The sequence below is a fragment of the Syngnathoides biaculeatus genome, chromosome 4, assembly GCF_019802595.1.
Source record: "Syngnathoides biaculeatus isolate LvHL_M chromosome 4, ASM1980259v1, whole genome shotgun sequence".
NCBI classification, from domain to species: Eukaryota; Metazoa; Chordata; class Actinopteri; order Syngnathiformes; family Syngnathidae; genus Syngnathoides; species Syngnathoides biaculeatus.
This window is the reverse complement of record NC_084643.1, coordinates 4,751,677-4,779,243: the sequence shown is the minus strand read 5'-3', so window position 1 is coordinate 4,779,243 and position 27,567 is coordinate 4,751,677. Positions and strand designations below refer to the sequence as shown.

The 27,567-nt window shown below is 47.4% G+C and overlaps 2 protein-coding genes and 1 long non-coding RNA gene across 5 annotated transcripts in view; 1 reads left to right on the top strand and 2 right to left on the bottom strand.

Annotated features, from left to right (window-relative positions):
* LOC133499270 (uncharacterized) overlaps positions 1-6,972 on the bottom strand; it is a 31,033-nt gene extending 24,061 nt beyond the window's left edge. Inside the window, exon 1 of the long non-coding RNA XR_009794609.1 lies at positions 6,503-6,972. This is a non-coding gene — a long non-coding RNA (uncharacterized LOC133499270). The remainder of the gene's footprint in view (positions 1-6,502) is intronic.
* Positions 532-2,461, top strand: cmklr1 (chemokine-like receptor 1). The gene is made up of 2 exons (XM_061817315.1): positions 532-605; positions 683-2,461. The coding sequence occupies exon 2, from the start codon at positions 711-713 to the stop codon at positions 1,743-1,745; it is 1,035 nt and encodes a 344-aa protein (XP_061673299.1). The 5' UTR covers positions 532-605; positions 683-710; the 3' UTR covers positions 1,746-2,461.
* A 3,382-nt stretch (positions 6,973-10,354) lies between the features above and the next one.
* Positions 10,355-27,567, bottom strand: part of wscd2 (WSC domain containing 2) — a 62,853-nt gene continuing 45,640 nt past the window's right edge. For all 3 annotated transcript variants that reach the window (XM_061817289.1, XM_061817288.1, XM_061817290.1), the window contains 6 exons: positions 27,035-27,219; positions 24,187-24,308; positions 23,940-24,114; positions 21,324-21,488; positions 20,979-21,179; positions 10,355-10,919 (listed from right to left, as the gene is read on the bottom strand). In XM_061817289.1, coding sequence (XP_061673273.1) covers positions 10,567-10,919; positions 20,979-21,179; positions 21,324-21,488; positions 23,940-24,114; positions 24,187-24,308; positions 27,035-27,219 — 1,201 coding nt within the window. In that variant the 3' untranslated portion in view covers positions 10,355-10,566. The remainder of the gene's footprint in view (positions 10,920-20,978; positions 21,180-21,323; positions 21,489-23,939; positions 24,115-24,186; positions 24,309-27,034; positions 27,220-27,567) is intronic.

Below are 27,567 nucleotides of genomic sequence, written 5' to 3'. Positions count from 1 at the left end.
GGCACCTTCTGGGCCTTCCAAAAACGTGATTCTCAAAGCGAACCCACGAATAAGCCGTGTAGAAAAGAAACGACTCGAGTGATGTCATTGACCTTGGCGTTCATATTTTTTTTTTTTTAAATCATCAGGCAACTGCAGTTTTGAAACGCGTTTCAACGCCGCGTGTCGCATTTTCTAGCCCCGCGCCGCCGTCCTCCGACGAGAAGCCTCTGGCGGGTCGTCACGGATCCAATTCCCCAAACGTCGGAGCCGTCTCCCGAAACTCTCGACGACAGCGCGTGTGAATTTTTGATACATTTCATGTTGACGACACAACCAAAAACAGCCACCGTTGTTCTAGACTTTTGTTTTGAAAGGGGCGCGGGGGGGGGGGGGGGGGTGATTGTGGTTGTTTTGTTTATTTTCTGAACGGGAACACGGCACGGAAAATGGACTTGAAATGCTTGGGTCACAGAATTGCGCAATCCCTTAACCTCAAATAGCAGTACTGAAAGCCTCCAGGAAACGGCGGCGGTGGCGGCGTTGTGAAAGCATCCGGTCATCTGATAGCGCTCCGCTCTATAACACGGGAGGAAGCGACAGCACCGAGTCGACAGCGGCGGCGGGTTCGTACCCAGACTCCGACGTATCCGGCGGATTCGGATTAGATTGGCTTGTTTCACCAGCCCGCCTTTCCCCGCAGTCGTCTCGTTTCTCCCGCGGAGAGAAAAATGGAAGATTTTCTTTACGAAGATTACGCCAACTACACTTACGACGAGGACGCGGCGCCGCACGAGGAGCCCGTGTTCCAGCACAGGTCGGCGTGCACGCGGGACGCCCTGTGCGTGTCGCTGCTGGTGATCACGGCGGCCGTTTTTGTGCTGGGCTTCTGCGGCAACGGCCTGGTCATCTGGATCTCCGGCTTCAAGATGAAGAAGACGGTCAACACCACCTGGTACCTGAGCCTGGCCATCTCCGATTTCATCTTCTGCGCCTTTTTGCCCTTCTCCGTCGCCTACATGTTCATGGAGAGATGGATCTTCGGGTACTTCTTGTGCAAGTTTTTCTCGTCCGTGCTGTTCCTGAACATGTTCAGCAGCATCTTCCTCCTGGCGATCATCAGCGTCGACCGCTGCGTCTCCGTCGTCTTCCCCGTCTGGGCCCAGAACCACCGCACGGTACGGAAGGCTTCCGTGATCGTCGCCCTGGCCTGGCTTCTCGCCGTCGGGCTCAGCCTCCCGTCCGCCGTCTTCCGCGACGTCCAGAACCAGATGGGCAGGACCGTCTGCTACAACAACTACACGTCGCACCGGCAGAGTCACCAAATCGTCGTCCTGAGCCGCTTCGTGGCGGGTTTTGTCGTGCCGTTCTTCGTCATCAGCGTTTGCTACTCGGTCATCATCCTCAAACTCCGCGGCAACAGGATGACCAAGTCGTCCAAACCGTTCAAAGTCATGACGGCGCTCATCGCGACCTTCTTCGTCTGCTGGCTGCCCTACCACGTCTTCGTCCTGCTCGAGCTAAACCACCAACGCTACGGCCGTTACGTCTTGAGCGTCGGACTCCAGGTGGGGACCTGCCTGGCGGCGGCCAACAGTTTCCTCAACCCGGTCCTTTACGTGTTCATGGGGAACGACTTCCAGCAGAGGTGCAAGAGTTCCTTGCTGTCAAAGATGGAGAACGCCTTGGGAGAGGACGGCCGCACCACCAGCCGCTACCTGTCCAGGTCCAGCTCCGTCGACGCCAGGGCCTCCACGCACATTTAGAGCTCTCCGAGAGTTCCATCGCGGGCTTTCGCACGCCGACACTTTACACCCGAAGAACCCTAACGTAAAACATTTCACCGACCTTTTCTTATCGAGCAAGAACCAAACGGAGGTTTTTCAGGCGCTCTTTATTCGCGCCGGTGATCATTTTCCGGAGGGTCGTTAAGTTCACCGCCCGAGCAGAAAGATAAAACAAGGACTGTTCAATTTTGCGCTAATCTCGGGATAATGGAAAAGTCTCGGGAGAGACGCAAGGATTGTTTTGTCATTTCCGCGCCGATGAAACATTTACTCGTCCTTCACCTGCCGCAAAATACGTCTGTAATTGTGCTGGCGTGACGGTGTTTATTTACTGCTCGGTAAATACGTGCGATGAATGCGTGACTGAATGTTTTTTTGATTTTAATTGTTTTTTTTTTTTTTGAGTCTGTTCTCCAGCGAAGGCCTCTGCTAACGACACGAGGAAATGATCATCTCCGTTCAGTCGGCCGCCCCGCACGCCGCAATCGCTTCTGGACAGGAGATTATTACGTATATGATGAATAAGATATCGCTGAACAATAATGTTCATCAATCACGCGGCAGTTCGAACGCAACGCGCGTGGTTGTTCTGGCCGGCCGGCGACCGTCTTGTCGAGCGGCCCGGTGCTTTTTGTCATTTTAACAAATGAGAGCTGTACAATGTGGTCCTTCTGGTTTTTTTTTTTTTTTTTTTTTCCATATTTTCATTTTTTTTTCCACTTTCAGTTCTCATTTTCTGGAATAAAGATTTATGTACTTAAATGACCTCTTTGGTGCTCTTATTTCTCAATATTAAAGCAACATTAAATGAAAATAATGCGTCAGATAGATAGATTGAGTCATTAATCTTATGAGTTATTTTTCATGAGAAATCAAAAATCACCGATGACATTTATCGGATATCAATATTATTTCAGCTCCACAAGCAGGGAGAAATATATTGCTGATTACAACGACGCGACCTCAACTAATATTGCTCAATTTAAAAATATATTTGAAATCTTGCTTCATGGCGGCACGGTGGAGCACCAGGTAAAGTGTTGGCCTCACAGTTCTGAGGTCCCAGGTTCAATCCCGGGACCCGCCTGCGCGGAGTTTGCATGTTCTCTTTTGTGCCTGCGTGGGTTTTCTTCGGGCACTTCGGTTTCCTTCCACATCCCAAAAACATGCATTAATTGGACACTAAATTGCCCGTAGGTGTGATTGTGAGTGCGACTGTCGTCTGTCTCTATGTGCCCTGCGATTGGCTGGTAACCAGTTCAGCGTGTACCCCACCTACTGGTACTAGGATAAGCCCTAGTACTCCCCGCGACCCTTGTGAGGATAATCGGCAAGGAAAATGGATGGAGGAATGGATCACCAAAGTTGATACACATGATTTGCCTTCGCGGGCCACATAAAAATTATGCAGCGGGCCGGATCCGGCCCCCGGGCCTCGAGTTTGACACCCGTGCTCTAGCGTGAGAGCGGCTGTTTGTCGCTATGTGCGCTGCGATTGGCTGGCGACCAGTTCAGGATGCACCCCGCCTCCTGCCCGTTGACAGCTGGGATAGACTCCAGCACTCCCGCGACCCTCGTGAGGAGAAGCGATGTATGAAAACGCCTGGATCTTGATTCATGGAGGTGGATTATTTATGGTATTTTTTTTTTATGAAATGGTTCAGCTCCAGCACGCTTTGCGATGATATGAATAAAATCCTTTGCGCATAACAATAAGACGAATCGTTTCGATTTGCACTATTGACCTCGGAAATGAGTTTTGCGCTCACTCAGGAGCCGTTCAATCAAAAATTGGGCCGGGGAACTTTTTCCTTTTGATGTCGCGAAAGAGGAAAAAGGCCACCCCGCACGCGTTACATCAGCGAACCACAATACGGGGGACCGCAATCGTGCGCGCGCTCTGAAGTACCTGCAGAAAAGGACGCGATAATCATTCGATTTGCAAACCCGGGAAAATGATACGCTCATCATTTTATTTACAGCCCGAAAGCTTTTTTTTTTTTTGGGGTGCTCCAGGCTCATCACTTTGAGCACTTTTTCTATTTCCGAGCTCTCGACAAACAAGACAGACAATTCGGCTTTTTAAAAAAAAAAAAAAAATTCTAGTGTGCATGTGAAAGTGTCAAGAAGTACTCTCAACTGCATTTGTAAATACATTCAACCCTACGAGTACTTTCACAGTAGCGCTCTACAGTCAGTGACAAACGGCTTTTGTACGAGTGGGGGGACTTTGTGGTGATGCACACGCAAATAGCGAATCAGATTCAATTTTTTTCCCCCAATCCTTGTATGATAATAATATTCCAACAAATGAAAAATCCAGTTTATTTTACAACAATCGATTCAACTATTAAGAGAGCACATTAGCATGTTTTATTTTTTTACTTGTTTGTAGTTTAAAATGGCTTAATTTTGCGGGGATCCCTCGCTGTAGCTTGGCCACAGGTCAAATTCCAGCCGGGTACGTTTGACGCTCGTCGCTAAGGTCATTAATCTTCACCGACGGGACCAAACTGGTTTAGTTCCAGCTAGCCTGCTGGCTACTTAGCTTGCTCGCTATCTAGCCGCGCTAGCTCCAAACTCTGTTGGATCCACTTTCTCTCATTGGCTCTCTTGAACCTGCCGCCATGTCTTGGCCTCTCTCTCCAGAAAATAAGCAATGCACGGTGACGCAGCTGGAAAACGTTGGCCTCACAGTTCTGAGGCCCCGGGTTCGATCCCGGACCCGCCTGTGTGGAGTTTGCATGTTCTCCTCTGCGCCTGCGTGGCTGTTCTCCGGGCGTTCCGGTTTCCTCCCACATCCCAAAAACATGCAACATTAATTGGACACTCTAAATTGCCCCTAGGTGTGATTGTGAGTGCGGCTGTTTGTCTCGATGTGCCCTGCGATTGGCTGGAAACTAGTTCAGGGTGTACCCTGCCTCCTGCCCATTGGGATAGGCTCCACCACTCCCCGACGACCCTTGTGAGGATAAGCGGCACAGCAAAATGGATGGATGGATGGATCACAAAAGTTGATACACATGATTTGCCTTCGCGGGCCACATAAAAATCATGCAACGGGCCAGATCCGGCCCCCCCGGGCCTTGAGTTTGACACCTGTGCTCTAGTGTGAGTGCGGCTGTTTGTCTCCATGTGCCCTGCGACTGGCTGGCAGCCAGTTCAGGGTGTACCCTCTTTTTTTTTTTTTTTTTTTTTTAAATAAGCAATGCATAAAAAAAAAAAACTTAATTGGAGGGAAGATGAAGCCAAGATGGAGATACGCCAAAACCCAGCTGTTCATTGCACTGCACGATGGATCTGCCTGTGCTTGTATGAGAAACTATCTGCAGTACGATGTGCGTCACCATTTTGTTTATTATTGCACAAAAACACACAGAAGTTAATAACGTAGTCCGAGTTTCCGTCTGCAGCCTAAAGAAGACGTTGTTGTACTTTTTATTTAAAAAATGTTCTCCATTTAAAACCTCAATCAAAACATGTCAGTAAGTATATATTTTTTTTCTCAAAGTACTTCATTTTCATGTTTTATATGTACTTAGATGCAGAAGTGAAATATGAAGGTTTTTTTAACACTCGCAAAAATGTTGGTCGCATTGCAAAATCGGTAAAATTAATGGATTTGCTGCTTCGTTTGCAATTATACGCAATTGTGATGAAAATAAGTGTAAATGGGAATGCTTTAGTCAAGCTGTCATCGCTGAAATTTGACGAAAATCCGCTGAGAAACAAAAAACGTTGACATTTTCAAAATCCTAATTAACCGGGAAGGTTGCAACTTTTTGTTCCTTTCTATTACCACAATTAGCCCATATTCTCAATCTTTAGATGGTCATGCCTTTTATGTTATTTGAGCAATTGAGTCATATTTTAAAGAGTTTTCAAGGCAATGATAGCAGAGTTTTTTTTTCCAATTCCATGAGTTTAGAATTCGATGGCAGCCGAGCAGTAAACATTTGAATGTTTAAAGGCCTGGTTGGGTGTCCAAGGACAGTATTTGGAATCAAAGAGCATATATATATATGTATTTTTTTTTTAATGTGCATGCAAGTAACAATTAATTTCTCACCCAAAAGATGAAGACGTTGACTACGCTCCACACGTCAGCCATCCGCTTTGCTAGCAAACGCATCCAACGACAGACCTCGCTTCCTCGTGTTCGCGCGCCTCGCCCATATGTCGACTTTAATGTCTTCCCGACTTCCTGTCCCTCGGTTTGACTTCCTGGGTCAAGGTCACCCGAAGCGTCAGCTCCGCGCGTCTCTCGCCGCTCGATTTGGTCCGACCTCGAAGCTTCAAGCCCGATTTTATCGTGTGAGCGGCTGGTGAATGTCAACGTTTCCAAAGTCGGTTCGTGAACATTCGCAGATAAATGCTGACATGACAGTTTGCCAGGTCATAGATTATTGCGCAGATATGTGATCACGACCCGCGGTGCATCCGCGTGCGGCACGGGAACCTGTCTGTCAACTCCAAAAGTAAAGACGAACGCTCATTGTGGCAGTTTTACGCCGGACGCCCTTCCTGACGCAACCCGCGCATTTATCCGGGCTTGGGACCGGCCTACAGATTGCACTTGCTTCTGCCTCTCATAGGGCTGAAAATAGTCGAATAAAGACAATTAAATAAAATCAACTCACAAGGTACAGAATTCACATACTACCTAGGCTAACTCAAAGTCAGGGTCCGAACGCATATGAAGATAGACGAAAGAGAGAGATAAAAGAGATTCAAACCACAATGTCGATGCAGTGTTTCACCCGGCAGGAGTTGAGCAAGTTGAAGTCCAGCGTCTTCTAAATCGTCAAAATCTTCATGGTCCTCGTTGCGCTCTTCTTCTTTGTGGTCCAATGTAGGCCTCGCTAGCGTTAGCTCGTTGCTAGCCGTTAGCTCGTCGTTAGCGTTAGCTCTTTGCTAGCCGTTAGCTCTTTGCTAGCGTTAGCTCGTCGCTAGCGTTAGCTCGTCACCAACACTCCAAAAGTAAAGATATTCTTCTCAAAAAGACGAAGGTGGCTACCACCGGTACAATGGTGGACTTTTTAGATCCCCGCAGTTGCTCTTCAATTGGTACATACATGTGTACATTGTGTAAATTAGTTTTTACCTCAATTTAAGAACAGCCCAGCTGATCAATCCCCGTGCATTTTTAACAGCGGGTGGCTTCGAGAGCGCCGTAAACCGTTTATTGTTGTCTTTGTTTTCTTGTTGATGCAAACAGGAACTGAACACAATCCAGTTCCTTGGCTGACCCATTTGCCCACATACACTACGTCGACCTGCCTATGAGATCTAAAGCCGAGCGAGTCTCATTTAAATGCAAATGAATTATTATGAATTTGAATTACCTGCAACGGAGACAAGCCCTCTGCAGCGAACATACAAGAGGCTGAACCAAAGCGTAGCTTTGACAAGCCGAGACGCTTGTTAATAAACAAAATGTCGTTTGCTGCTACTTGATTCAGCGCCTTTGTTTACAAGAAAATCAAAAGAAAGGACCGTCAAGATGACCACTGCAAGTCAAAGCAACGCACGTCCTCGCTCCAATTTTGGCCGACTTGTAACCCTGTTTGCCGTTTCAAGTTAGATTTCAAAATAGCCTGATTGCACAGATGCGCTTTGAACATTAAAAAAAAAAAAAAGAAAAGAAAAAAATCAAAACACTCAAGTCAACGCCGGATAACCTGGAGAAAACTAACAAGGGCACGTGGAAGTCATGCAAATGGGAAACACGGCTCCACTTTTGGCCGCGAGGCAGATGCGCTAACCGGCACGCGTCAACGTGCCGCCACTCTTGAGCGCTGAACATGTATCTTTGCCCTCAATTACAAGCCAATTGACAGCAGCTTATTTTGCGGACGTTTTCTGCCCGTCTGCAAAAAAAATACGTTTTGCCTTTCGCACATCTGAAATGAGGTCAAGGATAAAAAAATATATATATAAAAAAATAAAAACTCAAATGCTTGTATTAGTTTTTTTTTCAGTCTTCATTTTGTTCAAGCTGCTGCACATTCCCTGAAGTCCTCTTGCTACTAGTGCCGCATTTACGCAAACCATTTGATCATTAAAGTATCGGATCGTTATTGTCAACTGCGCATGAAAGAAAAAGACCTGTTTGATGTGTAAATATCAGTCAAATGAAATATTCAAAGGATTGTAAACGCGCCTTTCATCAGGTCGATACAAGGAAAGAAACAAAAGAAACGTGACTTTTAATTGCATGTTGCGGAAAACGTGCCGTCAGTTCAGTAACAGACGAGCTTTGTTTATTTTTTTATTATTATTTTTTTTAGTTCAACATTTCCTTTCAACGACCTCATCGAGCCGTTGTGACATTTGTCTGCTTTAAAAAAAAAAAAAAAACACGCGTGCATAAATGCTTTATCCAATTGGTTAATTTATTGGGCTGGATCACAGTACATTCGTTCCATGGGAATACATTCAAATACAACAACTTGGTTCGAGTGCCCGCTCGGCGACGACAGCGCCAGCCGGTCGAGCTTAAAGCATGTTCAAAATAGACATTAATTTGTTTGCTGTAGTGCAAATACCTGGACGTCTCAGCACTCATTACAAAAATATAGATATATATATTTATAGCATAATAGCATCCTGAAAATGGACTTCTCCTGGCTCCCAGTGTTTGGGTTTATTTCAAATGGAAGTCCACTTTTTGAAAATAATGTATCAGATAGATAGGTCATGTCATTGGTACTGTAACTTTAAAATAAAGATTTTCATCAGATATTTTTTAAGGTTGTGTTGAGGATATTTATATCGGCAGTTTTGAATGTTCCCGGTTGCTGACATTTCGGCAAGTCACATGACCTACGTGCGCCGATGTGACGTGTCATGTGCTCAAGACGGGGGAGTGCGTTCATACAGATTTGAACCTGTGGCTGTCAAGCGAGCTCCGGCAGCCGGCCGCGAGCGAGCTACGGTGGCCGGCCGTGAGTGAGCTCCGAGGGGTGGCCGCGAGCGAGCTCCGTGGGAGAACCGGCTGTGAGCAATCTCCAGCAGCTGGCCACGAGCGAGCTCCGTGGGGCGGCCGCGAGCGAGCTCCGGCAGCCGGCTGCGAGCGAGCTCCATGGCCCGGCTGCGAGCGGGCTCCGGCAGCGACCTGCGAGCGAGCTCCGTGGGGCAGCCGGCTGCGAGCGAGCTCCGTGGGGCAGCCGGCTGCGAGCGAGCTCCGTGGGGCAGCCGGCTGCGAGCGAGCTCCGTGGGGCAGCCGGCTGCGAGCGAGCTCCGTGGGGCAGCCGGCTGCGAGCGAGCACCGTGGGACACCCGCGAGTGAGCTCCGTGGGGCAATCGTGAGCGAGGAAGACAGAGGAATACGTCCATATAGATTTGAAACTATGGCTGTCAAGCGAGCTCCGGCAGCAGGCCGCTAGCGACGTCCGGCAGCCGACCGCTAGTGAGGAAGACGGAGGAATACGTCCATACCGATTTGAAACTGTCAAGCAAGTTTAGCCACGAGCTAGTGGCCGGCTGCCGGAGCTTGCTTGACAGCCACAGTTTCAAATCTATACAGACGTATTCCTCCGTCTTCCCGATTAACTGATACTTCTATTTCTTCATCAGATGAGGATAAATCTGAGAAATCAGCGCTGGCCATAACTGTGTAGGAACATAACCGAGCCTCAGGTTGAGCACATGACACGTCACATCCGCCCACAAAAGTCATGTGACTCGCCAAAATGTCAGCGACCGGGAGCATTCCAAATTGCCGATATAAACAAACTTAAATGATATCTGATGAAAATCTTTATTTTAAAGTTACAGTACCAATGGCATGACCCATCTGATACATTATTTTCAACGAGTGGACTTCCCCTTTATTAATTGTATGAATTCACGCCACACGCTTGTTGTGTGTCGGACGCGTGTGGCGTAGCACTTATGAGACGCACTGATTTCAAGAGCTTAATTTTTGCAGTCTGTGGAGTTTTTTTTTTTTTTTTAATTCACAAATGTCACTATTTTGCTATCACAATAACTAAATAAAATAAGGTTTAATCATAAAATGAGCTCCACGCCCCACCGCTCAAAAAAAAAAAAAAGAAAAAAAAAAGGGAAAAATTATATCCTTAAGTAAAGAGAGTGTCAGATATCTTTGGGGCAAGTTTCCCAAGTTTTTGGGGGGCGTTGAATCCAGTGCGGCGCGAGCGTATTCAACAGTTTTCACGTGCGCACTGCACGCCAGAGATAAATAAATGCTGTCAAGATGAATCCTCGTCTCTCTTCGGCTCGCTGCCTTCTTCCGTACGAGGAATTGAGAACTTTATCGTCAAAAACGCAAAGCGCTCTTGCAAAGAGTAACTTCACTAGCTTGTAAGAAAAAAAATTAAAAATGGAATCACACAGTATCATTGTCAGGTAGTTGTAGCCTGCATATTGCATTTATCCCTATGAAAAGAAGCCCCCCCACCCCCCCCCGCCCTTTCCCACCGCACACAAATGTAATAACAACATCATCTGAAATCTTTTGTAACTAAAGGAGCAGCAGGAAATTTTCAATCTTGTTTTTTCTTTTTTTTTTTTATTTACAAAATAAGATCAACATACCAAAGAGTATGAAACATTTTATATGAAACACGCCGGTGGCCCCCCCCCCCCCCTTTAAGGCACGTGCACAGAAGAGGACGACGCGTTCTCTTGAAACGCAATTCTTTCGCTTTTTGTTGTCTGCTCGCACACGGGATGAGTTGGGAGAACAAAGGAAGGATAAAAAGTGTCTCGTTTGTTGCATTTCAACCCCCCCCCCCCCAAAAAAAAAAAAAAAAATACGAGAGTTTCACCTTTATCATCTCGGCATGTATTCATCCGGAACACCCGACACGTTCCTCTTCTTTAAGGCGCCGTCGACTGTTCTTATGAGTCGGTCGATGTTGGCTTGCATCTCGGGCGTGTAGGGGTTATATTCCAGTTTGCGAAGGCCCGACCGCTTGAAGTTTCCGTCCTTCTGGCCCTCCACGCACAGCAGGCGCTCCTCGGAAACCTCCAGTCCCAAAAACTCCACCATTCCCTTCAGGTGTGAGAACAAGTCTCTCTTCAGGGCCTCGAAGTGGACCACGTGGACGTTCTTCCCGTAATGGAGCCAGTCCAAGGTGTGCGACGCCCACCAAGGAGCGTAGTTCTTCACAAACTCGGGCCACTCTGCGGCAAAAAAAAAAAAAACAAAAAAAAAAAACGATAGAAACGGATCAGGATTCTGGATTCTCAGCAGGCAAAAAAAAAAAAAAAGACCAAAGATTATTGTCATTTGCCAGATGTTCGTTTCGCCAAATACTTTTCATTGTTTGTTATTCATTGTTTTTAGATGAGAAATAAATCAGACGAAGCAAGGAAGCAGCGTGGAGGCTCGTTCTCCAGGTACGTTTGGGAAATCACAACTCAGACTATCATTACGGAGGACGAGAGGATGCAAATAAAATGCCGGCTTTCTTATTTAGTTCCCTCATTAAGGCGCCGCGAAATTGGCTTTGGAGAAAATATTTAAAGGCAAAAAAAAAAAACAACATGCTTACACTGGATGATTTGTACGTCCCTTGTGTCATCTTTTAAATTCAAGGGAAACACTCAATCCAATCTGCTTTTCGTTTTGAATTTTAAAAGAAGGACGTTTAAAACATTCAATGAGCCAATAATAAAAAAAAAAAAAAAAAAAACTGACCTGTAAAAAAAAAAAAAAACATTGAAAACAAAACAAAAAAAAAAGGCCAAGTAACAAAGTGGAAAACAGAAGTCATGCTGAAGTGGTCTGATGGCGAGACACTTACGTGGTTAAGTGGAGAAGTTTGGGCATTCACAAACTTTTGTTTGGTTTGTTTTCTTTTTCCACTCAAAGTACGACACCGGCGGCGCCTGAGATGCCTCAAGTTGTCTGGCCAGGTCACATTTTTGGCGTGTGCAATATCACGACAATGTCTTTTGTTTGTTTGGTTTTTTTTTCAAAATATATGAAATGTGGGCGGCCGGAGCAGCTGGAAAGCGTTGGGCTCACAGTTCTGAGGACCCGGGTTCAATCCCAGACACACCTTCGTGGCGTTTGCATGTTCTCCCCGTGCCTGCGTGGGTTTTTCCGGGCACTCCGGTTTCCTCCCACGTCCCAAAAACGTGCAACATTAATTGGACACTCTAAATTGCCCATAGGTGGGATTGTGAGTGCGGCTGTTTGTCTCGATCTGCCCTGCGATTGGCTGGCGACCAGTCCAGGGTGTACCCGTTGACATCTACTATAGGCTCCAGCACTCCCCGCGACTCTTGTTAGGATAAGCGGCTGAGAAATTGAACGGCTGGATATGAAATGTGCAGTAATGCTAATTGGATTAAGCGGCCAAAGAATAAATCAAGAATAAAGCCTCACATTTAGGAGAAAACTGATGCAAAATAACAGGCACAAACATTGTAAAGACATTTGCATATACTGGAATATTTCAGGTGGCACGGTGGATCAACTGGTAAAGTGTTGGCCTCACAGTTATGAGGTCCCGGGTTCGATCCCAGCCCTCCCAGTGTGGAGTTTGCATGTTCTCCCCATGCCTGTGTTGGTTGCCTCCAGGCACTCCGGTTTCCTCTCACATCCCAAAAACACACAACATTAACTGCACACTTTAAATTGCCCCTAGGTGTGATTGGGAGTGCGACTGATTGTTTGTCTCAATGTGCCCTGGGATTGGCTGGCGACCAGTTCAGGGTGTACCCCGCCTCCTGCCCGTTGACAGATGGGATAGGCTCCAGCACTCCCCGCAACCCCTGTGAGGATAAGCAGCTAAAAAAAAGGATGGATGTGAAATCTGCAGTAATGCTAATTGGATTAAGCGGCCAAAGAATAAAATCAAGAATAAAGCCGCACATCTAGGAGAAAACTGATGCAAAATAACATGCACAAACATGACATTTGCATATACTGTCATATTTCACATCGCTCCATGTGACTGTATATGGAAAAAAAATGTCTCAGCATAACCAGGCACGAGAGGTGTGTAATAAAGAAGCTCACAATGTCGACTGGAAGGTCGAATTTGTTCGCTTTGCTTATTTGGGGGAGTTTCTTCGTGGGCCTTTCGGTACAAAAGTAGGAGATACATATTTAAGATTGCCGTCAAATGCTTGCGTGCATTTTTGATATCCAGAATGGCTTCGGGAGTCTCACAAAGAGAAGGACAGGCGCCGTTAATATCGCAGCCGACCTTATCGTCGCATCTCCCCGTATGACCAGAAATGCAGGGGAAGTGCCGCTCTGTCATGCTCTCTCGGTTTGTTTTTTTTTTTTTTTTTTGCTCATAAAAAATAGCAAATATGAAACCAAACCAAACATCTTGTGCCGCTGGCTCGTGAACGGATTGCGCCGCTTCTATTCTTCGTTGACGTCCGCCTGCCGGCGCCGTACGAAATGTGGAAAAGTGGAAAATAATGGGCAGCGCTTTTATGAAGAATAGATGCCACTTTAGCCCGAGCGGATTTGAAGGCCCTCCCCTTGGGGGGTCTGGGGGGGGGGGGCACCCTCCGCGGAGGTGAGCGCATCAAACGATACGCTGTCGCGCGGCTCCCCAAACGCGCTGTCACGCTAACTCTCGAGCTCGCGGCTTCCCCGCCGCATGTGAAGTGGCAGCTGTCAAAAGGTCTTCGGCGTGCCCGTGTCATGGCATCGTCTACCCCCCCCCCCCCCGACACAAAGGGGGGGCCGGAGGCTCATTGGAAACGGCGTCGGCAATTGTGCTGATGGCTTCACAAAGAGATGGAACTGCTGGGTCGACAAGTCACCAGACTCCGGAAAATCGATTCCCCCCCCCACAGAGAAGATACGGGGACCAGACAAAACCGGTTGCCATAGTGACAAAGACGTACCTAAATGGATATTCTGGGGGCAGGGGGTGACGCGTGAAATACATAAAGGACTGCAAAGGGCGTATCGTCGGGCCTCATGGGATCGCCGAGTCCTTAGATTCATATTCTTTTTTTTTTTTTTTGGCATTTGGCAAAAGACAAAAAAGACATTGAGTCATCAAGTTAGCATAACTGGAACGGGACAAAATCCAATCAAAATATTCCACCGCAAACTAATTAATTAATGCAATACAAAAATAGTCATTATGTATCATGTCGCCATTTATACGGGGAAAGATATTCCAATATAAAACCCAATTAGGGCAATAATAGAACAAAACACATTTTGCAATCACGATAAATTACGCCTTACGCAGATGTGTGTAGACTGTATATGTTTGCTTTTTGCCAATACCATTTCGAATATGAGAATAATCAATGTGACTCAAAAAAAAAAAAAAAAATAATAATAATAATGAAAAAAGAGGCCGGGAGGTGCAACACAATTGTGTGCGGTGACAGATTGTCAGGTGTGCTGCGGGAAACCGTCCGATTTCGCTTATTAATTTCCATAAATTCTGTATTTTGGGTTATCAATCTAGTACAGGGGTGTAGCGTGGCGGGCAAAAAAATTATAATAATCCGATGCAAATTGAATGTACAAGATTCAGCTATTCAGTTTGTGGCATTTTGCAATGTGATTCAATGAGAGCGGGATGACTGGTTGTTACATCCAATGGCACAATTCACATACGTACTGTAAAAAATGAAAAGATGAATCCACTGGTTTCTTTTAGGCAGCACACGGAACGATTGGTGCTCCGCCACACTTTTTCCTAGTTTACATTACACCCCCCCCCACCCTCGCTCTTAAAGACGTACACTCATAATTAAAAATGTTACAGTACTTACGCAGTGTTTTATAATGACAGCGTCCACCACCGCCGCTTTTGTTAGCAACACACTCTGGGCAACGTAGAGCAAAGACGAGCTAGACGCGCTGCTTATGTTTACTTTCAATATTAATGGAGAAAGTTAAAACAAAAGAAATGCTGTCGTTTAATGATGCAATGGCTGTCAGAGTATGCGAATGATCAAAGAAAAAGTGGTTAAACTGGACGAGATTTTCTCTTTTTCGAGTGGGAAAGGTCTGGTCTGAAGCCAAAGTAGAAAGTGCAGGATGAGTTGGTGTATAATGTTAAAATTCCACCTTGGCACAGCCTGATCTAAGATGAAAGCGCATACAATACAGCACACAAAAAGCTAATTCTGTATTTCAAATACAGAAGCCAACATAAGGGCATTCTATAGAAAATTTCTAAAGAATTTCTAAAGAACTGTAGAACGTTATGACCCTGGTCCTATAGAATTTCTATAGAAATTTTCTGTGTACCGAGGCTTAAAACCAGGTGGGCCAACGCTTACAACGTTAAACTCCTTCTGTATACTGTGTAGGACCGCGGTAACGCACGCGCTGTGCTAATGCTACCGCTACCGTTAAACTCTGTGTACTGAATTTTCTATAGAAATTCTTTGAATTTCTATAGAGAATCACAGCCAAAGTTCTATAGAACAAGTTGTTCTGTACAAATTCTATAGATTCCTAGAGAAATTTTCTGTGTACCGAGCCTTATAACCAGGTGCGCCAACGCTAGTGCCGCACTAGCGTTAAACTCTTTGTGTGTACTTTCTGTGTGGGGCCGCGGTAACGCTCGCGCCGTGCTAATGCTACCGCCGCGCTACCGTTGAACTCTCTGTGTACCGAAATTCAAAGAATTTCTATAGAAAATCACAGCCAAACATCTATAGAACAAGTTGTTGTGTACAAATTCTATAGATTTCTCGAGAATTTCAATCGAAATTTTCTGTGTACCAAAGCTTATAACCAGGTGCGCCAACGCTAGCGCCAATGCTACCGTCACGCTAGCGTTAAACTCTTTCTGCGTACCAAATTTCTATAGAAAATCACAGCCAAAGTTTTATAGAACAAGTTCTGTAGATAGATTTCTATAGAACTTTTTTTTTTAGCAGAGGACGTAATAAACAAATAGCAACGTGAAGAGTCCTTCAAATGACTCGCCCTTGACATTTTACCGGCAACGTGCTTTTTCCTGAGCAAATTGCCAATTCCTCGTGAGTGACCTTTGACACGTGGAGCATTACTTCGCCCCCCGGCGATTACAAACGCGTCTAATTATCACGAACGTGCGCCCGAGTATAGACAGATGCACACGCGGCGTCTAATTAAGTTTGGCACGGGCGCCCGAGGAGCGGGCTGGTTTGCGCGCGGTGGCGTGACTCATCTTGCCCGGAGAGCGGCGTGACGACGGTCGTGTTTCGCTTCTCATTTTTTTGGAGGGGGGGGGAGGGGGAGGGACGGCGTCACCGCAGCCTAATCATTCGCCTTGATATTTAAAACCAGCGCGGTTTGAAAGGTCGCCGCCGCGTCAACCCTCGGCTCAGCGGTCATTTGCTCTCATTTGTGGTTGTCCCACGTTATTAAAAAGACGCGATGGACTCACACCGCAGCGGTTGCGCGGCGCCCGCTATTTTTATTTATTTTTGCGTCATGTTAATCAAAGCGCACCCGCGAATGTCAAAACGCGCGCAAACATCAGAAGCGCCCGAGTTGAGTTTCCCCTCCAGCCAAACGCTCACGTTCCTTTAATTCCGCCTCGCTCCGCTCTTCTCGCCGGCAGCGACGAAACGTACGCGCACGCCGGCTGTGAAGTACACAACAACAATGGCGAAATCATAAAAGCCAATGAAAAAAAAATAAAAACAAAAATAATCAGACGGAATGAGCAGGGCGAGCGGACGGCGCCGGCGAGTTTACCCGCGTGAAACGGCGACCGTGTCAATGATTTCGTTTTCAGAGACAAATCGTAGACTCTCATCACAGATGATGTACGGGGGACTGGAAAAATGATTGGAGGGGGAAATATTTTTGGCAGGCCATTTTTGGCGCAAATGCAAAATAGTTTTGTGTCTTGCTGAGGTAATCAGAAGAAGGGAGGACACGTCCAACTTATCTTTCTTCTTCTTTTTGCATGCGTGCAACTTCCTATCTCAAATTTACAACATTTCCCGGCGACACTTCAAACTTTTGTGAGAATTTACAGAATGACGACACGCGGTCGTTGATCCATCCATTTTCTCAACCGCTTATCCTCACGAGGGTCGTGAGAGTGCTGAGGCCGAATCCCAGCTGTCATCGGGCAGGAGGCGGGGTATACCTTGAACTGGTTACCAGCCAATTGCAGGGCACATTGGGACAAACAGCCTCAGTCATAATCACACCTAGGGGCAATTTAGAGTGTACAATTAATCCATCCATCCATTTTCTTTGCCGCTTATCCTCAGAAGGGCTTCGAGAGTGCTGGAGCCGATCCCGTCGGGCAGGAGGCGGGGTACACTTTGAACTGGTGGCCAGCCAATCGCAGGTCACATCGAGACAAACCGCCGCAATCACGATCACAGGTAGGGGCAAATTAGAATGTCAAATTTATCCATCCATCAATTTTCTTTGCCGCTTATCCTCACAAGGGTCGCAGAGAGCGCTGGAGTTGATCCCAGCTGTCAACGGGCAAGGGGGCCGGGTACACCTTGAACTGGTTGCCAGCCAATCGCAGGGCACGTAGAGACAAACAGCCGCACTCACAATCACACCTAGGGGCAATTAATCCAGCCATCCATTTTCTTTGCCGCTTATCCTCACTAGGGTCACGAAAGTGCTGGAACCGATCTCAGCTGTCAACAGGTAAGGGGGCAGGATACACCTTGAACTGGCTGCCACCCAATTGCAAGGCACATAGGGACAAACAGCCGCAGTCACAATCACACCTAGGGGCAATTTAGAGCGTCCAATTAATGTTGCATGTTTTTGGGACGTGGGAGGAAAACCGGAGTGCCCGGAGGAAACCCACACAGGCACGGGGAAAACATGCAAACTCCACACGGGCGGGGGCGAGATTCGAATCCCGGTCCTCAGAGCTGAGAGGTCAACGACCAGATGCCGCAACGTGCCGCATGACAGAAATCGTTAAGCGCTATATTTTGAAAGAACGCAACGCAACGTCAACCTTTGAAATGTCAAAAAGTTCCGTTACTTTAGGAGGAATTAGTCATAATGTTTGTCAACGAACAAATGCTAATTGGATGGATGCTCATCATTATCAGCTGATCGGCTCGCTTCCAGCGCCCCGTGGCGAGCCGCGTCTCAAGCCGAAGGCCTCGCCGGAAAAGGCGCCCGTCACGTTTCACGGGTGGGCTCGCCCCGTTAGCGCGCGTCGCGTGAGCCCGTCTGCGCGGCAGGACGCGAGCTCGTCTGTCCGCTCGTGTCGACGCTCGCTTCGCCTGAGCTCAAATCTCAACAGCGAATGACGTGAAATGAAAGCGAAAAGCAATCGCTAATATTGGACGGTGAAGGCTGGCGGAAAAAATGTTGGCAGTGGGCAGTTTCTCTGCCGCGTGTCTCCATCTGCGTTCATCTGCGTGTCGTGATAATGAGCTTTTTTTTTTTTTTTTTTTTACATTTACGTGACATTTGAGCTGGCAAAATATGAAATAACTCACTTATGTAAAGCAATTTGGACAAGAACTTTTTGCATTTTGTCACACAATATCAGCAACACGATACATTCAAGTCATACCTTATGTAACTTCTTTTTTTTTTTAACTAAGGAGCTGTGAGTAATGCCAGTGCGAACACTAAGTACACAAAGTGCACTTTATTATTATAATTTTTTCTTTAATTTAATCCAGACAGACTCAACGGGCTGTAAGTGTAAACGCGATTATCTAATATAGTTCAAGCACTAATTTCCAACCAGGTTGCTGTAAGATCATCAAGGGAAATGATCCAATTTCACATACCATAATTTCCGGCCTTCGAGCCGCGACTTTTTTCATACGCTTTCAACCCTGCGGTTTATGCGGTGCTAGCGTTAGCGCACCTAGTGATAAGCCTCGGTACACAGAAAGAGTTTAACGGCAGTGCCGCGCTAGCATTAGCACGGCGCTAGCGCACCTGGTTAAAAGCCTCGGTACACAGAAAGAGTTTAACGCTAGCGTAGCGCTAGCATTAGCACGGCGCTAGCATTAGCACGGCCCTACACAGAAAGTACACAGAAAGTGTTTAATGCTAGGGCCTGAAGTATGTCTTATGCCCATATTTAGTCATGACTCCATAATTTCCTCATATCCTCAGCGGGGCTCTGCTCTGTAGCCAGATGTGTCCTTGAACGCATCTCTGCACGTAGAAAGCCCCGATGTCATGCCACAGGTTTGATACCACCCATGGTCCGCCCTTCTGACATGATAAAAAGGACGTGTGCTTACCTTCGCACTTGTGATCTGCTCTCTACAGCCATTGTCTATAACTCACAAGTGCCCGGAATATTCTGTAAATTCTTCGAAGAAACTGTTCATCATCTCCAGCCTTTATTTGGATAACCAACATTCTCACTACCCGAAATTAAACGAACACGTGGAGGAAAAAAAAAAAGCGTCCTCCAACAGGCCGCGGTAATGCTGGCGCGGTGCTAACACTAACCCCGTGCTAACGCTAGCGCTGTACTAGCGTTAAATTCTGTGTACTCTCTGTGTAGGGCCGCGGTAACGATAGCGCCGTGCAAACGCAAGCGCCGCGCTAGCATCAAACTATGTGTACTTTCTGTGTAGGGCCGTGGTAACGCTAGCGCCGTGCCAACGCTAGCCCCGTGCTAACGCTAGCGCCACGCTACCGTTAAACTCTTTGTGTGTACTGAGGCTTATAACCAGGTGAGCTCTGTAGGCCGGGAATTAGGTTAATTTGTATTTTTCATTTTTATCTATCTATGACAATGACGTATCGTGACCGGCAGACCAATTAAATGCTCTTCCCTTCCATGGCAGATGTGTCCACCTGTTGCCGCAGCAACGGAATAAATCATAGCTTCCTGCGAGTATTCAACGAAACAGGCCCAGATTTGAAACGGGGGCGACAGCCGTCCAATTTGCACGTGATATGAGGTGAGATCCTGCGATTGGCTGCCGACCCGTTCGGGGCGTACGCCGCCCCTCGCCCGAAGATGGCTGGGGGCAGGCTCTGGCGTGAAAAAGAGAGAGAAAGAGAGATGATGGATGGATGAAGTGAAGCGTGATCATCATTATGTCAGGCTTCATTCATATTTTTGCTGATATCTTTGTTCAGCGGCGCGGTCAGAATTTTCATCACGTGATTTCTGACATGTCAAACTCTATTCTCAGGGTGTACTTTATGAAGCGCTTATGCATTTTCTTAATATTTCTTAGTTCTTTTCGGGCCTTGGGAATCCAACTTAACGTAGCTCGCTCATCAATTTGCAAATTTTATTTTTGCCGCTTTCTTTCCCTGTGTAACCCGGTTAAGAGAGAGAGAGAGAAAGCTGGACGGTGTGACCGGGAGAGGAGGTTGAAAAAAAGGACAAAGAAAGTGAACGGTGGACATTTATCAAAAGTTGATCGACGTGTTCGACAAGGACTGTTGAAGGTTCAACTGGGATAGTGTGTCGTTTGAGCGGCCTACTCTAATCATGCCGTAACGTGGCGGAGTTAGCCGCTACCACAGGGACTAAGTGCATGCATGGGACTTGGCTTGGGCGCTAGCAACCAGCTAACGCTAGCTAGCAAGGCCTTAGTGTTGGACCACGAGGGAGAAGACAAGGGTGCTATCGTCGAGCTAACGCAGCTAGCGAGGCCTGTGTTGGGACTTCAAGGAAGAAAAAACAGACGAGGACCGTGAGGACGTCGGACAGAGGAAAAACCACCTTCACCTTTCTTCGCTCCTGCCTGGGGAAGCACGGCAGTGACATTGGGGTTTGAATTTCATTTGCTTTGCCGGCTAGATTCTTTTTTGTTTGGGCCCTTAGCTTAGGTTAGCTTAGCTCATGTGTGCAGTGTGTACCTGTTTGGTTCAACTTATTTACTGAATGACTGTTTGTTGAGCAAAGTAGTATTTTGTTATTAAATGTTCACACTTTTTTCTTATCTACATTAGTTAACCTTTACTCATAAGGGAAACATTATTTCAGAGACTTTTTGATAGAGAATTAAATGTACACGTAAAGACTAAAGTTGTAATCGATGTTTAGAGTAATTACCACTGAGTTAATTTATTAGTTTCCTACTTTGGAGTGAGGAAAGAACTCAGGTGGCTACCTCGTCGAGGTATTTTTTTTTTTATCCTAGAGAGGCGCTACACCCGCAAGTGCAAGCCGTTCTATTTGAGCTTGCCGTTCTATCCCCGTCCCCGCAAAATCCAGCTCGGGCCCGTGCACCTGAAAATATTCCCGCTTTCTTGAATATTTCAACGTCACGGCGGCTCATAACACGCGAAGTACATTAGCTGCGTCTTCCGAGACTCACCTTTCCCTTTCCAGTGGGCCTGGGAGGCGAATCCGACGTGGCCGCCGTACTTGCGGTTAAATTCCGCCATGAGGGCCTTGTAGGGGTTTCGGATCATCAGGATGCCGGAGTGAAAGGCCTCAATCTCCTTTTTTCCGCTCTCGTGCGTCTTTATGCAGATGGTCCTTCCGCTCCGCCAGTGGTCTCGCTCGCCTTTAAATCCTGCGAAAGGACGAGCGCGCACAACAAATGCATTTATTCCTCCGAGGGATGGAGGAGAGGAAAGGGGAAAACATGTTTTTTTTTTTTTTTTTTTTTTTTAAAAATCAGCTGTGTATTGACTTCCAAAGGCAAGGCATCATCTACCTTTATTATATAGCGAGCCGTCAAAGTAATAGCTGCCCGTATAGAAGCCGGTGGCGAGCTCGATGAGGTGCCGAGCCCAGGTGTTGCCGGCTCCGGGGAAACTGGCGAGGGCCACCAGCTGATTGGCACGGGTGGGCAGGAAGTGCCTGTCCATGCAACGGTTATCTGCGTGGAATATAAAAGCGATTCCTTCTGTTATTCAATTTTTATTACGAGCTTTGAACGACGGACCGAAACGGCGTTCGGTACGCAGGTCGAAATCTGAAACGTTTGACTTCAGAAACAGAAGCGACGTCGCAAACGGATCGACGGCGGGTTAACATTCCGTCCCGCTTCACACCAGCTGAAGGAGAAAGATTTTTGGAAATGACACAATGCTGGAATGTTGCGAGAGACCTCTGAAGCGATTCGAGAAAGAGGAAGCGAAGTTCTCCGGGGGAAAGGTCGACGGAGGCATGTTTTGTGTTGTTGCGGTGGGCGACTCGAGAGCTTCTTCTTTCATCCAAGGCAGTGCAAAATTCCAAAAGTCAAACATCAGATAGATTCTGGAGTTCACTAAAGATTCTCTTCGAGTTCTTCACACACTGCAGCGTGATTGTAGCGTGTGTGTGTGTGTTTTTTTTTTTCCCAGGCCGTTTATTTTCGCTGAGCCAAGCCACTGCTGTCTTTTTGCCCTGAGGAAACATCGCCCACAACGGCGCATACAGGCTGACACTTGAGGCCAACTGCTACGTGGGAATAAGATGAAATGAATCTCCTGCACGTTGAGATACGAAAAAAACGGAACAAACTCGAAGCTCGGAAGAGCGCGGACCACCGCCGGGGCAGAACAATCCCATTTAGCATCCAAGCTCAAAAAATTGTACACCCGCCTCCCACATTTGCCTGGGTCGTTGTCATTGGGATTCAGGCATTATTCAGTGACAAAATGAGGAGAGAATTTCTACCCACTTCTTTTCCTTTCGGCTTGTCCCGATAGGGGTCGCCACAGCGTGTCATCTTTTTCCATCTAAGCCTATCTCGTGCATCTTCCTCTCTAACACCCACGGTCTTCATGTCCTCCCTCAACCTTTTCTTCGGTCTTCCTCTCGCTCTTTTGCCTGGCAGCTCCATCCTCAGCACCCTTTGACCAATATAATCACTCTCTTGTCTCTGAACATGTCCAAACCATTGAATTCTGCTCTCTCTAACCTTGTCTTCAAAACATCCAACTTTGGCTGTTCCTCTCATGAGCTCATATCTAATCCTCTCCAACTTGCTCGAGAACCTCAGCATCTTCATTTCTGCCAGCTCCAGTTCTACTTCCTGTTGTCTCTTCAGTGCCACCGTCTCAAATCCGTACATCATCACTGTTTTATAAACATGCCCTTCATCCTAGCGGAGACTCTTCTGTCACATAACACACCAGACACCTTCCGCCAACTGTTCCACCCCGCTTGGACCCGTTTCTTCACTTCCTTACCACGCTCACCATTCCTCTGTATTGTTGGCCCCAAGTATTTGAAGTCGTCCACCCTCGCTATTTCTCATCTACCGCTATATCTACTGCAAACAGGAAAGGGCTTAGCGCGGATCCCTGATCCAGTCCCACCTCCACCTTAAATTCTTCTGACGCATCTACAGCATATATCACCACTGTTTTATAAACTTTGCCCTTCATCCTAGCAGAGAGTCTTCTGTCACATAGAACACCTGACACCTTCCGGACCCGTTTCTTCACTTCCTTACCACACTCTCCATTGCTCTGTATTGTTGACCTCAAGTATTTGAAGTCGTCCACCCTCGCTATCTCTTCTCCCTGGAGCTTCACTCCTCTTCCTCCTCCGCCCCTCCCATTCACGCACATATATTGTGTTTTACTTCGGCTAATCTTCATTCCTCTCCTCCATCTTTCTAATTGTTCCTCTGCATGCTCCCTGCTTTCACTGCAGATCACAATATCATCTGCAAACATCCTGACCCAAGTGGATTCCAGTCTAACCTCGTCTGTCTGCCTATCCATTACTACCGCAAACAGGAAGGGGCTCGGGGCGGTTCCCTCACGCACCTTAAATTCTTCTGTCACACCTACGGCACATCTCACCGCTGTTCTGCTGCCCTCATACATGTCCTGTACTATTCTAACATATTTCTCCGCCACACCAGATATACGCATGCAGTACCACAGTTCCCCTCTTGGTACCCCGTCATAGGCTTTCTCTAGTTCTACAAAAGCACAATGTAGGTCCTTCTGACCTTTTCTGTAGTTTTCCACGAGCATCCTCAAGGCAAATAATGCCTCTGTGTTACTCTTTCTAGATTCTTTCTATCCAATAAAAAAAAAAACACAAAAATCTGCATTTCCTCCGCAAAATTCGGGGGAATCTCTTCGAGGAGTTATTTTTGTGTCACGTAATGTAGACTTCTTTACTATCCACCGGCCGGTTTCCACAACACGGACGTGCGTGCATTAAACAGAGCGTTGCACTCAGCAGTTTGTCTCGTTCCCCCTTGGTGCGCCGGCGCTCCCCCCACCCCCCGCCGCTTGCCCGATATTTAGTCAAAACACAGGAAGCGGCTGTCACGCGTTCAACTCACGCTCCGGCGAGCCGAGGCCACTTTGCGACATACGCTTACCTTGAACCTGCGTCTGGTACGCCACGAAGTACTCGTCGTTCCCGCAGCTCTCAAACTCCTCGCCGAGGCAGCGCTGGAGACACATGCCCTCGTCCTCCGGCTCGTGCAGGGAAAAGAGCGGCGTCGGGAAGCCGCAGTGGCATCGATCCCCGGCCAGGACGGCCAGCGATTTCTCCTGAAATACGGCGGCCGTTAAAACACCCCCGAGCCGGGCTGTGGTGCGCGACGGGACGGGGGGGGGCCTCACCTTCTCCGTGCACGTGTCCACGCATTTGTCGACGGACATGTTCTGGATGAAAACGCTAAAGGGGAGCGCCATCGTCACGTTGTCTGGCCTGCGGAAACACCCCTTGAAAATGGCGCTGCCGTCTGAAAAGCCACCCCCGCAAAAAAAAAAAAAAGACAAGAAAATCAGAATGTTGCTGACCGGCGGGAAGAAAACAATATGCGCTTCAGTTCGAGCCTTCCCGAGCGCGAGTGTCACTCGTGACCTCCATCCGCTGACCCCTGATGAAGAGCACCCGCTGGGATCTCGCCTCCGCTCTATTGAGGCCCTGACCCCCTTTTCTCCATTACGACTCCCATTTTCACAGTGTGTTGATGACCTCTGACCCCGCGACCTCATTCCAATCTAATGGTCGGACCCCCCCCACCCCACCCCACCCCAATCGCAGCGGCGGCGCAAAACTACTTCGTTTTCCGCTGTAAATTTAATCTCATTTGCTCCGTCGCTCGCGTTCAACTCGTGCAAAATGTCCTGTGGTGCCCCTCCAGTGTAAAAGGAAGGAGGAAAATGAAAATGTAAAAAGTGTAAGCACATTTGCTGACACGCAAGACGTAACACTGAAACGGACTTCGACAATAATATTTAAGTCGGGGGGGGGGGGTATTTTAACATTGATATGCAGGCACCGCTGGATAATAAACTGCCGATATTGTCTTCCACTCTATGTCCTATAAGACTTTAAAATAGTTCTTTTCATCTTTAGTCATGTGCCGCAATCTAATGTTTTATTAATCTTTAACCTTTTTATCTCACTGAAGCTCCATATTTAATGTCATGTCCGTGTTTCCGCTTTTCCCCCCCTATAGTATATTTCTCTCTGTCACCCGTCTTTTGTCCGGAAACGCTTTTTCAAATGGATTTTCCGGGCACTGGTGCCTTGAGCATATGTGCGGCGTGCAAAAATGTCACATAAACAGAATCTTCGGGGATGAATAATGGAGCAGTAATGCAAATACCGCACGTGGATGAAAACTAAAACAAAACGAAGGACGTCAAAGAAAATGAACATTGCGTGTTTTCTAAGGAAGGGGGAAATTTGATCAACTTTTTCTGAGCGAGCACAAAAATCGTGTTAATGTAAATTCTTTGCTTAATCAGCCGCCCAAGATTATTTCCTCTTCTTTCTTTCTTTTATTTTTCCACTGTGGCTCACATGACCGAGAAGGGTCAGAGGTGACAACTCGCAGCGCTGACGAAGCAGCGAGGGGAAAAAGCAGAAATGAAAATTGTAAACAAACAGCTTTCCACGTGTAACGAAGGTCGGAATAATCATTAGTGAAGCGTCTAAAATCTGTTTGAAACCATTTCAAATGTACCGCAGGGAAACAGCAGAAGTCTTTTGCTATTACCGTAATTCCCGGCCTACGTAGCGCACCTGGTTACAAGCCTCACCGAGTACATTCGTAAAGGAAATACCATTTGGTACATACATACGCCGCAGCCGTGTAAAAGCTGCAAGTACCCACATTGAAAGATGAAATATTTACAAAGAAAGACGGTACACAGAGAGTTTAACGCTAACGTCGCCACGCTAGCGCCGCCACGCTAACGCCGCAGGTGCCCACATTGAAACAGACATTGAAATATGAGGTATTTACAAAGATGGTACACAGAGAGTTTAACACTAGCGTCGCTGCGCTAACGCTAGCGCCACAGTTGCCCGCATTGAAACCGACATTGAAATACGAGCTATTTACAAAGACGGTACACAGAGAGTTTGACACTATTGTCGGCGCGCTAACGCTAGCGCCGGAGTTGCCCACATTGAAACCGACATTAAAATACGACCTATTTACAAAGATGGTACACAGAGAGTTTCATACTAGCGTCGCCGCACTAACGCTAGCACCGACATGCTAACAGGGCCGGTTAAAAAAATAACATACTGGTAAAAATCACAGAGACCTCTCAGTAACACGCTAGCGCAGCGCTAACAGTGCCGGACCGTTAAAAGTCACATCCTCGGCACATGTAATCGGTCTCACTCTAACCTTTTCTGCTCGAGTGCCCCCTTGTGGCCAAATTAGCCGCATCGCCGCATAAACCGCAGGGTTGAATGCGTGTCAAAAAAGTTTAGGTATACAGGCCGGAAATGACAGTAAATGCAAATTGCGGGAACGTCCTCCTGCTGGCGGAATTTAAAGGAATCGCTGCGAGCACAATGACTAACGACAAAACGAGTTTTTTTTTGTTTGTTTTTTTAAGACCAACCGCTGCAGCCAAATCCCACACTCTGAAAGAAGAAAGATGGTTCCATCCCTATTGCCGATAATCAGCCTTTACTGTCATCACCTCGCTTGTAAAACAGCAGGCAGCGAGTGTTTGGGATGCAGACCACGGCAAGCCGGGGGAAGGCAGGTTGCACATCTCTCCCAGGCAAGAAGTAAACACGACAGGGCGGCCGGCTCCCCGACGTGGCATTAGCATCCAATAAAAGAAATATTTCCCCTTAAAACGGGCCAAGGTACAACATTTCGGAGCCCGAATTGCATCTCGGCGGTCGCCGCGAGTTAACGTTAGCCGTGTTTCTTGGGGCGTGGGCAATTTCTTTCGGTTGTTTAAGGGGGAAATTGATGAAACGAATGTTGATCTGATTTCTTCTTCTGGCTGGATTTTTATTGCTTCCTTCTGTCGCTTAGGTGGGGGGAGACCAGACAGACGCACAGCGCCGGATAATAGTCAAGCGCCCGGTTAATACTATTGTGCGCTTCTCCGAAAACGCCGTTCCCCCCTCTCCTCGATAGCCGACACCCCTGCGGGTCTCTGGACCGGCGATGCGGTTGCGGTGAAGCGAGGAGGATTTTCTCACAGCGCCGCGCCGACTCCTGGCTCAGCTCCAGCCTGTAGATGGATAGCCGGTTGGCTCCTCCGCACGTGTTGCTCCTCTCCCCTTTGCACTCCATGTTGCATTCGCTCTCCGAAGCGTTGGCCGTCTGAATCTTGTGACCGCAGTAGCACTCGGCGCCAAACTCCAAACCGGCGTACATGTAACCTCTGCGGGGCGGAAGGAAGGATTAGCGTCATTAGCAAAGTCTGAGAGGCGAGCGTTAACGACCCATTGCGCCTTAATCCGTTTCCCCGGCGAATGTCGATTCACATCGAGAGCGATTGTAGTCAATAAAAGCAAATAAATAATGCACATAAGAAAATGTCCAGGCGTTACTTTGAAACGTCTCTTTCTCGCCGTTGGCGACATAAGACGGGCGGCGTTTGGCATGCTAACAGGTTTTGAGGCACGGCCAATTATAAATGATTGCCGTACTCTTTCAAAGGTTTTCCTCCCTCTGTTGACTTGACTCCCGAGAGGCCTTTTCGGATGCAATTAGAAACCCTTCACGCCCT

What these genes read in the sequence shown, in the direction of transcription:
- cmklr1 (XM_061817315.1), top strand. Translation starts at nt 711, where the DNA reads ATGGAAGATTTTCTTTACGAAGATTACGCCAACTACACTTACGACGAG.